General features: G+C 36.5%; 1 protein-coding gene across 5 annotated transcripts in view; it reads left to right on the forward strand.

The window, feature by feature from the left end:
* IQCH (IQ motif containing H) overlaps positions 1–13,019 on the forward strand; it is a 74,708-nt gene that overhangs the window by 24,371 nt on the left and 37,318 nt on the right. For all 5 annotated transcript variants that reach the window (XM_069798641.1, XM_069798644.1, XM_069798642.1 and 2 more), the window contains 3 exons: positions 4,011–4,094; positions 6,459–6,634; positions 10,906–11,178. In XM_069798641.1, the coding sequence (XP_069654742.1) occupies positions 4,011–4,094; positions 6,459–6,634; positions 10,906–11,178 (533 nt within the window). The remainder of the gene's footprint in view (positions 1–4,010; positions 4,095–6,458; positions 6,635–10,905; positions 11,179–13,019) is intronic.

Consider the following 13,019-nt stretch of genomic DNA (forward strand, 5'->3'; position numbering starts at 1 on the left):
GCATCGACTATATTGAGAGTTCTGGTAGAGTTCCATAGGGTTTTTATGTGAATTAAATCATGATAAGTATTTAGCTTATTAATATGTAATGTAAATACATGGCATTTTTTTCTTTTGAAATGTTAAGATTGAACTAGTTTTGAGAAACATCAGCATAAAATGACTAAGAAATTGGCCACATTTGGTTTTATACAATTTTAAGAATAGCTTATATTTAAAATTTAAAAGATGAAAACATGAAGTCTGTAAACTAAAAACCTTTTAAATGTAAGAATAGAAATAATTTTAAATGTTTTATTATTCTGCTCCTTCATATTTGTCATTTTAAAAAACATTTGTAAAATTTTGGGCCAATTACTGGAACATTTCCAGCTTGTACCATTGTGTAGTTTGTTCTCAGGCATCTTCCAGTTATGCTTTTGATCTGCCATGTCATACAATATTTGTTTTGAAAAAGAACAGCTAAATACACTGAAATATTTTGCCTTCTTTTTGTTAGCCTTATGGAATGTTACGTCTGTTGGAGCAGACTTCTAGGAAGCCGGACAATTTAAACAAGTAGTATTTGTTTCAGTCTAAGAGGACTAACTATGCAAAATGACAGCTGATTTCAGCAGGATTTTTTTTTAAGGCCTGAGTCTGGGTAATCCTAAAAATGTCTCTAAACTACAAGGACTGGGACAGAGCAGATAAACACCAAGAGACATAAGTTTGATGATAAACTCTTAGTGGTTTCCCTGTTCAGTTTTGTAAATCAAAAATAGAGCCTGAAATTCTCTACTTGCATTTCCTTGACTTCAGCATTTAGGGCAAATCAGAGTCTGATTTTTCTTCCCATGCAAGTGGAATTCCAGTAAATGGAGATAGAGTTGTAACTGTGAATTTCTCAGCACTCTACATTTTCACAACAGTTTCAGATTCATGTCAAGTATCTGGAAATAATCCAGGAAAAGGGATAGTGAAGGGCTTAAATTATACTGCTGTGAGGAACAAATGTTTCCATTTATTTCACCAAAACAAAAACTTTGGATTTCTAGTAGAGCTAAAAAAAGAAAGTAGATTCCATTGTTTAAAGATTGTTTAGCATTTTTGTCAGCTAGTGTTAGGAAAAATGAATTTGAACTTTCCAATCTGATTTACTCCCACACTCTAAGGGATGAATACACTTCTGCAATATTTGGGGTTCAAATACTGTTTCTTTTTTCATTCAACTGTTTTTCAAATGATCGATCAATCTTTCTACCTGAATAATTACATTTACAATAAATAAAATTTGTCACCTTATATAACCTACTGTATATATATATATATATATATATCTCAAAGCTTCCTCTTGTGTGTTACATGAATCCTTTTTAAAAGCAGTTTCAGTTGAACAGTAGGTGTGCCAAGTATAGTGAGAAAAGTTAGGTATTATTTATTAGACCTGTCCGAAGCACTCAAAAAGTACAGGGTGGCTGAATCTTAGATAGCTTGTTTTCCTCCTTCCCCTTGGAAGGCATCACCCCATGGTTTCTTAAACTGTCATGTCATGTCCCCCCCTACTCTGTACTGCTACTTCTTTTTCCAAAGCAAGTTTGAAAAGTATCGTGGATTCTTTGTTGAGAGAAGACGCTTTGAGATGAACAAAATTTATTAAGAAAATGGCAGTTAAAGGGCAGTAGGTCATGGCTGAGGTTGAAAGGGGAGGTGAAAGCAGGCCCTTTACCATTAATTCATACACTCCTAGTACTTTTATAAGTCTCCCTACACTTCCCTCTGTGTGAATTGGGAGCATTCCACTGAAGTCATTGCACCATACGCTACCGTAAAACTCGCATGAAGGAGGAAGGCCCTCAGTGTCCTTTCAGTGCCACTGAACTGAGTAATCAAAATTCTTAGTTCTCACTTTGCAAGGTCAACCCTCCTGCAGACCATCTCCACCAATGGGGTGCCATGATGCACTGATCCCTTGTGCAAATGAACAACTACATCCTCGAGTGCTCTGCCACCTCCAGCTTTTGTCAACACTGCTATTTTCAGACACCATTTGGAGTTTAACTTACCCAGATTGCAACTAATAGATCAACTAAAGTAGTGGTTCTTTGAGTCAAAATAGGATCTTTGGCTTCTGGCGAATGCAAATTTATCTGAAATATTTCATGCATTTGAGACCAAATGCTGTGGCACAAAATGCTACTGATACGTAAACCAGCTGTACATAACAAAACAGAAATGATGGCACAGGTAACAAAACAGAAATGATGGTGCATGTTAGAGTTGTACTGGAACATGTAGACTATGATCACAGTATATGTAATTCATTTGGGTGGAATTTTGTTTAAACTACAAGGAAAGGAATATTAAGCCTCTGCCTTTAATAAGCATTGTCAGATGACCAGCCATGTAAGGACAGAGTCTTCAAAATATATCAGGTGTGAGGATTAATGTGGTTCATAATGTCCATTGGAAGGTGAATGATTCACAAGGAGTGAATATTCCTCTCATTAAATCTAATGGGGCCATGTCAGTGGAAGCTAATGTATTGTGATTAATACGTTTTATTAACATATCTAAGAAAAGTACATGTGGTAGTTGGTATAATGCTATAGCGTATCTGCAGAACCATAGCAACGTGCAAGTTTTAACTTTTGTTCGATTGCTACTTTAACTATTATTCCTTTCAAATAATTACTGATTTTCCAAGTGATATTTGCATGTTATTTTTCTGCCCAGGTTCAGTTCTTAAAAACAAATGTGTTTTCAAGAGGACAGTTTAGTGTAGGGAAATCAGCTACTTTCTACATCTGAAATATAAATGCTTTGAAATTGTTAAGGCAGCATTGTTAGTGGCTTAAAATTGGTCCCCACCTGAGAGAACAAAATGAAGCCTTGAGACTAAAGTTTAAGTAATCAGAGCAAGCTTTTTCAAATTACTGTAGTTTAATATTAGAGTGGAAAAAAGATCAGTATCTTTTACATTGATGTAGTTCTGCAGGTGCCTGATACCATTGTGCTAACTACAATATGTAAGTTTTACAAGAAATTACTAAAAATGGAACTGGTGAATTCCATTTCTCTGTATTTTATTATGTTCTGCTCTCCTGTGTGCAAAGTGTCATTGCCACAGCACCTTAGAATGCTGATTACTTGTAATAATTGTCCTTGTAATTTACCTGGAAGATCCACTATTGCTATCTTCCAAAATGAAAGCACTGAAATATCGAGCAGATTTTAGTCAAACTAAGTTTTTTGTAAGTTTCAGATGATTGGTCATGTGCAGATATATAGAAGTATTGTAAGGAACTTGTCACTAGGTCAGTCAAGATTTTATGCCAAACACTGAATATTAGGCTTAACTTCCTTATTGATTCAATTACAGCTACTGCCACTAGCAACTCACATTGTGTGGTTGTGTGTGTGTATATACACACTGATTAATTTAGAATTAGCTGAATTTAGAAATTACAGGCTTAGAGATTATAGTTACAGTGGTCATGTCATTTACTGCAGTTTTTGAATGTGAGTATGCAATCAGTGGGGAGTCTCACCTCCAGATAGATAATCCAAGCTCAGACAGGCTGCCACTCATTCATCCTCTGCAACAAAGTGATCAGGTATCACTGAGTCATCTCCTTAATGAAGTGGGGTTTTTGTGTTTTATCTGTGAGAAGGACAAAATGTACCAGGATTCTTGCTTAATGATGGTGTCATTTTTTTTTCAGTGCTTAAAAAAAAAAATCCAGCAACATAGAAGACCCAAAGAATATACTCAGTCTACATGTTTATAAAGCTCTATAGGTGTGTAACATTTAGGTCTGTATTTAAAATCTCATGACATAAAAACATGATGTTACATCTGTTCACTAATAAAAGTAAATTCATAAAGATGATGCAATTAGTGCTAGACCATGTTTGGGATCCGAAATACTTCTATTACAGCTTTTTTTAATCCAAAAGTCTGATTTCTTTTGAATATGTGCCAGGGCTTTTCTGAATACAGTTTGTGGGGGGTTTTACTTGTTTTCCAGGATATTCCCAATGCATCCGTGAGCATATTCCTGATCTTGCTCTCCAACAGAATATGCAGATGGGAAGGCTGTGTGACATACTGGGTATGTTATGAGCTGTTGGCTGCCTATTTTTTGATCATTATTTGCCCATAATTGTGAGTAAAAGAGAATGACTGATGAGGACTTTCTTTTTGTATTAATGTTAAATATAGAGAACATGTAAGATCAAAAGTAATTTATCTGCTATGGCGTTTGCTTCTGTCCACTTTATTCATAAGAAAAACATGCTGATTCTTTCCAACTCCGTGATAAGGTAAAGCAGCTTCATCCTGTGGCATGCTGAGCACCAGAAACGATCTAAAGTGTTTAGTGTTCTACAAAATTAGGTAGCTAATTCTGCTAGTGTTCATTCAGGCTCATACAGAGAGAAAGATGTGCTAGAAAAGAGCAAGCCCTTATTTAAACCAATCTTTTTTAAATTAGCAAATGAGGCAAAAGACATACATTTAAAAGTTTTTCCTAGAATGACAGTCCTCTTTTAAGCAAAGCAGTGAAGAATATTATTTGTCAGTGACCAACTTCATTGGCTCCCTGGAATGACATACTTTACATGATTCATGTATATTTCAGTATCATTATTATTTTATAAATGCCATTTAGTAAGTTTGTAACAAAAATATATTAGATCCAGAAATTTACAGTTGCCTAAAATAATAATGTAATTGCCTTTATATATTATCTAGGCATGAATATTGGTTTTCCACAGTACAGTTTTATTTTTTTAACATAGATATTTTTTGTCTCTAAAATGATAGTTAGAAACTTAAAGGGACAAAGTCAACACATTTAACAGGCATTCTTTCTCATTTTAAAATCTGTGAACATGAAGATTGGTTCTGCTGTAAAATGTAAAATAGACCATGAGTAAGATACAAGCTAGTTAAATATTAACTAAATTATTAACTAGATCAGATGCTTTACCTGTGCCTGGCCGAAGAGCATTGATATTTACCATATTGGTTTTCTTTTTCTTTAGAATACCAGAGGATTTCCTTGCTTGTTGTGACCTCCTCTGAGTTAATCTGTCTCTGGAGCCCCACTGTGTCCAAAGGAAACTTGTGTATCTCTTTATAGGGCAGTGCTAAGAGTAGTAAAATGTGTTGCAGCATTTTATTCAACAAATTCACTTGAGTTTGTCAGTTTTTGACAGTGCAGTCCATTCAGCATTACAACCGACATTGGCAAGTAATCTTTTTGTACCCTAGCTGGTAAATTTTCAGGCTCACTTTGCAAGTCTGAGTAAATGCCTAAAAGCAATAGAGTATTGACTAACAGTTCTAGTGAACTGTTCTTTTAATTATTTTAAAAAGTTATATGGTAATGAACTGTATTATATAAAGGCTCTGTCGGGGCTTCAGATAGAGGGCTGATTGTTGGATGCTGTACTGCTTTAATGCTTCAGTTGAGATTCTGGCCTTACATTTTTAATGTGGGTTGTTTGCCTGCAGCAGTATGGCACAACAAAGTGAATGAATGGGATATCTTATTCCTCTATAACATTAGGCTCAGGGTTTCTTTAGTCCAACACTTGCTTTGCTTCTGATTCATTCACATGTAATAGCAGTTGTCCCTGGCACTTTCCAGGCTCTTGTTCCTGCGCCCAGTAAAGACAATGAAAGACTTCCTACTAATTTCAGCAGGAGTTGAATCAAAATCTATGAGTGCTTTTTGGCAGTGTATTCTATTGATGTTGCAAGGGCCATTAATTCATTAGCTCATCTATTAACATTAATATTTTATAAAAGCCAAGTAGTTAAAATTTTCCAAAATGGCATATATTGAAGACTTTCACTTTCTCACCTCTAAGTGTTTGTGTATACACTGTCTCTCAGCTCAAGTTGTTCTACATGCAGAAAAACAGATTTTCACACTGTGGTATTTAACTAGCTAATCTGCACACTCACATGCTCAGCAATAGTTATTAATGGTATCCTACCGTGAGCTTTTATGTGGACAGGACAAGAATAGGAACAGGCCATGCAAAATCCAGGCAGCGTATGAAATTGCAATTTCATCAGCTTTCTAAACTTAATAGCTCAGTTTTATAATTTACTGAAGTTAATGGGATATATTTTTAAAGCAGTGCGCAATTCCCATTGATGTTAATGTGAGTCGCACATATAAATCCCCCTGCAACACTTTCAAAATTCTGCCCCCAATATGTTCTGCAGATTGAATTCTGAAAACTAGCTATTTCTTTGGGTTACTGACCTGTCTTCAGAGAAATGCTGAAGCACAGAAAAGCAGTTTAAACCACTAAGATTTGGGAATTACAGATCTCATTTTTATTTCCAGTGCTCTTTTAGGGAAGCTGTTTGTTAGCACATGATCAGGAATTATCAGATTACTGTTCTGAATGGAGTCTACCTTTCTTCCAGTAATGAATATTGTTCCCCTTTGTTTTAGATGCCAACGTGGACGTCATCTACATCTGCCCCCTTCATCTGAGTGAGGAGTTACTGCAGTATTACAATAAACTCCTGGGTCTGCAGGCAGCTGTTAGATCTGGGAACCCTGAGGACATGGGTGACCTGCAGGACAGGTTCAAAATTCTCACCCCTGAAGCTATAAACAGCTTCCCTGTGAGTTTGTCTTCTAATTACTACAGCTTGAGGGATGCAGTAAAATTAAATTGGAAATTTTATAACTTGTAACGCTCTGGTACACATCAGTGAAATATTATTGCAAGTTTAAGGGCTTTACTGATTAGACTACTAGTTAGAGCATTGGAAATAAATATCCTGGTTTAGTTTTATAGACTTAGTTGAGATAGTCCTATATTGGCTATTTGTAGATCACTGTCCCTTCTTACTATATGCTTGGGACTGGGAACTTGATAGATTTATATCTCTGAGCAAATCGTAGCAATAAACCATTCTTATTACTCAAACTTTATCTCTGAGTAGCCCAGCATTCAATCATTCATATGTTCCTAGTGCTTCTTGCAATTAAGTCAAATGCAGAGCTTCTTAAAGAACAGAACTTAAAACAACTTAGGTTGGGTAATACAAAAATATTAGTTCCAAACCTGTCAAGTCAGTTTTAAATCCATGTGCTAAAATATGGTCTAAAAAGAGACCTTAATTAATGTACACTATGTACAGTGTTTCTGAAAATGCTGTAGGGTAGTGAAGACTCTTTACAGTGGAGAATAATTTTATATTGTAAATTTTAAGTCCACAGTGTCTTAGCTGAGATTTGATTTTTATGAAACTTTGTGGTACATTTATATCTGTAGGTTCTATGCTTGAAGCCCTGCTCCTGTTTTCGATATATATTAATAACCCTCTTCTAGTTATTGTGTTGAACAAGTATTGGTTATACCATGTACTGATTTAAACTGATTGTTTCAGAAGGTAAAGAAGCTTTTTATGTTTTATAAATGTGTTGGGTTTCAAATGTAGTTCTATAGTAGCATACTGTTCAGCAAAACACTTGTATATATCTATGAATCCTTTTCTGTTGAACTAGTCTGAAAGCACCTATGTGAGAAAAGTGCTTAGCTCTTTTTCTGTGTAGGGAGAGACCCCTGAGTCAGAGCTGTCTGATAGTTTTGCTGTAGTTAAAATGAATTCTGTAGGTATGAATGTGTTCTGTTTTCTCTGAAGTTGGAGAAAAGCATCAAGATTATATTTGTGTTTTTAGGAGCTGGCTTTTCTTTAGTATCGTCCTTTTATCTGAATACTGGAAACCTACAAGAATCACAGCTGCCTGTGTTGGGCCTTCACCTTGTAAAGTGAAGTTACTGGGATGGTAAATCCTTGATAAATACCAGTGATGTATTTTTAATTTTTAAATTGCTCTTTGACAATTGTAGCTGGTTTTTCTCTGGCTACTGGCTTATTTTTCCAGTATTAACTACCAAATATTGGAAGCTTTAAGAAGCCTTCTACATAAAACATGCTAAAAAAAAATCTAAACCACATCATATTATGGATAAAAGGTGCTGCTAAACATGGACAGGCTGTCCAGGAATGGAAAATGTCTTTCATGGACAATTTTGGTCATGGTGATTTGGCTGAAGTAGTTTCAGTGTAAAAGCAGGTTGTTTTCAGGCATGCATCTCTTGTGTATAGCCTTCACTCTTCCCATTTCTGTTGAAATATTCCAAACAAAGTTCCTTTTCCAGGTGAAGAGCAGCTTTGTGAAAATTTATTATGCAGCTATGATTTACTGGGAGAAGTTACATGCTCTGATGTAGGGAACTACCTTAGTTACAAGGGCTACATGGTTCTTTCATGGCTATGGATCATGCTGCTCACGCAGCTGTGGAATGCTGGGAAGTGTATTAGTGCCAAGTGCCATCAGAAAGAATGGGCAATCACGGGTTTCACGTGATACCAGGTTGAGGTATACCCTTGGCTGTTCAGTGTGGTGCACCTGTTTACATGCAAAAATCCTCAAACTACCTTGTTTTCATTAAGCATGTGTTCTTTACCATCTATTAACTAATGTGTCCAAGAAATGTATCTTTTGTGTGGAGAAGAATGTGTACTCATAACTGATCGTAGTCATCCACTGGCGTCAGTGACCGTGGATTTAGCTGTCATTTTGTCTGTGTAAGGTTCTTTTTAAGGATATTTCTTCTTGGTTATTTAATAAAAAGCTTTTGTTGTACCTAATGTATCTAAATTTATTCCTAATATATGAAAGTATGGCTTGAAGGCCACCTTAGCAGGCTCCTTTGAGCAATTATAGAAGCACAAATCAGCTTTGGCCAGTTTCCTAATTGTTTTGATGAAACTGGATGGGAGGAAAATCTGTGGAAAAGACACCCAGACACAGATAACCCTGTGCTCCTTGGCATCTGCAGATGGGAGGCAGAGAGAGACTGTGAAGAAAGGGTGTCCATATACTGTTGTCCTTAGGCATTTGCTAGCTATTAGAATGACCTCTTGTGACCCAGTGCATCCAGGTGCCATGAGAAACATTTCCAACAAAGGGTTACACTATGCTGATTCTCAGCTAGTAGAGTATCAAAACAGTGTAGCGGTAGCTTTGCTCATCATAGTGAGGCTGATGCCAAGGTCATCTTCTCTGATCTTGAGAAGTTTAAAAGAAAAAAATCGACAGGCTTGAGAACCAGGAACTAGCCCTTTGGTTAACCTCCTAACCATTCTTCTGTGCAGACCTGCTGGAATTTGGAGGATTCCTCAGTTCTCCTGCTTTTACCTGCTTTCACTCACACTACTATATATCATGGCGGCTATACCACTCTCAAAGCAGGAATGAACTAGATTTTACAGCCTGTTTCCTGCACTCCTTAATTAACTGTAAAATCCATTATTGAGAGACACAAGGCAAATCTCATCCCTACATCACCACTCGTGGCCCCAGGGAGCAAGTGACCGGGGCTGGAAATTGATCCTGTTCTCTACATGGCAGAACTCTGCCATGAGACCAACAGAACGGGCCATGTCCCTGCTTTTATACCAGTGCTCAGGAGAAAGGAAACAAATGAATCAGAACATTAAGAGTCTCAGTTTTAAAACTGATGGAAGGAAAAAGACTTCAGGAAACTTGTTTGTTGCTCTTTTTACCCTTATAATTCTGTGACTCCCTTTTTCCTGCCAGAACTTTGAAGAGTATCTCATTTCTTTGACTTATATCCTCACTGTCCTTGCAGTATGTCTGACTCCTCTACAGAGGCACTTGGGCACTTTTTGGAGCCATGTGTTTGGTATGAGAAAGCGCTGAGGAACTGGCAAAAGGGGATTTCTTTTGTCCACTTCCATGGGCTCCCACATCTCCTTTTCCACCATCGTCCCCATCCAAGTATTGGAATCAGGATTTATACTTCAGTTCCTGTGAAGGAGCATCCAGGACTTTGAAGGAAAATATTCTGGGTTCTCCAGTCCTAGAAATCCCTAGCAAATCTGGTATTTATGCTATCCTGAAAAGGAATACTTCCCTGACTAGGGCCTAAATTAGATGAAATCTCAATGTGAAGATTTTCTTCTTACGATTATGATTTGTTTATGGCAATCTATCACAGTGGATGTCTCTTGTACTATTTCTGCATGATGTCCATTCCTATCTGTCTCAACCTCAGCACGCCTCTATATCTTTGGAAAGATAATTGGGTTATCTGCAGACCATGCATAGGATATGTTGTAGCAAATATTTTTGAGGTTTCACCTGCCGTGATTAATATTCTTAGTTTAAATTTAGAGGTTATAGCATCTGTCATGAACAGCTTGTTCAGCAATAGATCTTTTTTGGAAGAAATTAAAAATTCCTTCCAAAAAGTTGAAACCCTTGTACTTTAAACAACAACAAAAATACTGCCCTCTCCTTGAGTACTCTGCAGTTGCGTTTACAGTAGCTATCAGAACTACTGTGTAATGGAAATGTATATCCCCAGTAATTTAATGTGATCAGTGAAAGCTTTTGTAAATCAAAGTGTTTTATTCTCAGAGAATCACTTAAAATACTGCTGAACTGTATGGTGAAATACATTCCCTGCTATAGGGGTTTTTCTTCATTTTTGTATTGATTTTTAGGAGCTTTAGAGTTAAACCATGCCAGAAGTGTTGCTGAGATGAATCACTATTATCCAAAGGCCACCAGCCTCTCTGCCGACTGACAGAAGGATAATTCCGCATGGATCAAATAAATACAGATGTGTAGTAATTAGTTCTATTCCCAGTGAGCCCATTTCCAACACACTAAAGATGTGCACGATTATGGAGCCTCACCCCAACAGCTTTTATCAATTTAAACTGCTAAGCTACAGGATAGGTCATAACCCAGCCTGCTATTAATAATGTATTTATTGTGTGCAACATTATAAATTAGGTTCATGGAATAGAAAAGAACACCTTTTAACAAGAATAATGTTATCTTTATACAGAAGCATCACATGTGCCTAGCCACTCAGCTGAAGTACAGTCCCAAGACAATCAAAAGAATAAAAATTCTTATCCAGAGCAGAGATGCCTACATTATTGGAGGGGTTCCCCACAAAGATGATTTAGCAGTGGCTGACATGCTAAATGTGCCTATACTAGGCTCGGTGCCAGAAGTGGCTCATCTCTATAGTACCAAGTCTGGAAGTAAACGAATTTTTGCCAGTGCTTGTGTGCCAACCCCTCCTGGAGCATCTGACATCTACAACAATGAACAGGTAAGCAGGACGTGGTCTGGGATGTGTCAACATGCAGATGCCTGTTTTCACTTGATAGGATGCAAACTTTGTACAATTGCAACAACTCTATTGATTAGACCCTAACTGGGTTTGATTAAATCATGTATGATTTCTTTTTTGGTTCTATCTGACCAATTAAATGCAAATCGTATCCTAGTCAGGAAGTAATACAATTGTTCTGGTATTCTTCATGGCCTTTCTCGAGAATACACAGGAGTGTTTGGTCCAGTTATTTCAAACAGTTTGTGTTGCTGTTCCATGAATGAAGTCATGGCCTCAATGAGATTAATAGGAGTTTTACCATTGACCACGAATAGAACAGGGATTTCTGGGAAACTAAGTATTTGATGAAGGAAGAATTTCTTCTGCTTAGGAAGTCAGCCTATTCAAATTGAGGTTCACTGAGCATATTTGCAACTGGAGTTTTACCTTGTACCTGGCTTATCATTGGTAAATTCGCCTATCTTGTTAGCATGACCAGTAAGAAAAGAACAAAATATTACTACACTAAAATTACAAGGCACAAGAGTGTTCTGTACTGTGTTCAGTTTACATATGTTTATTTTGCATTCAGTGCCTCAGTATTTCATTCTATAAGCTGATTTTGCAATTTGCAGTGATATGTCTAAGAATGATCCATACTGATTTTTTTAAAAATATGTTTATAGTAGTGCTACATCTCATACACGAAAATAATCAGTGCCATGGTTTGTAGGTATTCCTACTTCTTAGAGAGGTTTTTCACATTGCTTTGCTTTTTATTAATCACCTTTAACAGTGAAAACAATCTAAGCTACACAAATACATTGCAGCTTCTATAGTAAATTAAATAAATGTATAATCAATGATCTGAAAAACAACTGATTTATTGTTAAATAATTTATCTGAATCTAATACTTTTGATTAATAGTACAGTGTTACAGAAGTTCTAATTCTGTTGTCTGCTTGTATGAAATACTGACATTTTAGGTTAAATAATCAAAGCAAGTTGACGCTATGTTAAAGCACAATTCAATTTTCACTTAAAGATAGCACATGATTCTTTATGATTGGTACAGTCCTTACAACATTATTGATCCTTTCCATTACTGTAGGGGAGTCATCAAGAAAACCACATTTATGTGGTTCTCAAAAGCCACAAATGGCATCTGGAACACACATGTAATTGTATTTTAGGTCAACATTAAAAAAAATAAACAAAAGCCCCCAAAATTACTGTGTAAAAATGTAGAAGGCTCTAGCCAATGCAACAAGATCTGGTAATACTTTTACCAGGTTCAAAGGCATTTGCAGTTTCTAAGAAGTTAATTGCATCCTACACCAGCTGGGCAAAAGGCATTTTAAAGCCATTTAAATCTGCATACATACACAAATAAATAATTAGCATTTTTATAAAGCCTGCCTGGTAACTCCTTCATACATTTATAACCTTATAATGTACTCTCCAGTAGGAAAATTTCACAGATGTTAGGCTGGTGTTAGAATCTGGCACAACTGTTTCTCAGATTTTGCAAATAGCGTAGTCCATCCCATGTTATTCCCTGTCACAAACATGTATTGAGCTGTACTGATTATCCAAAACCTAAGATCCTGATTGGACAAGAAAGCCTGGACAGGCAAATTCCTCTCTGCAGAATACATTGACCACCAGAGGTGCTCAGTTGCTGTTTGGTAGTCTGCCCAAGTGGACTCAAGTACAGGATGAAGGCCATAGATTCTTCATCAAAAAATGTTCAGGGTTGCTTTTGCTAAGTCTCCAATATAACTGTAACAACACTAGTGTCTCTAAGAAACAGAAACCATAGTTAGAAAATAAATTT

This window comes from Haliaeetus albicilla, chromosome 12 (assembly GCF_947461875.1).
Source record: "Haliaeetus albicilla chromosome 12, bHalAlb1.1, whole genome shotgun sequence".
NCBI classification, from domain to species: domain Eukaryota; kingdom Metazoa; phylum Chordata; class Aves; order Accipitriformes; family Accipitridae; genus Haliaeetus; species Haliaeetus albicilla.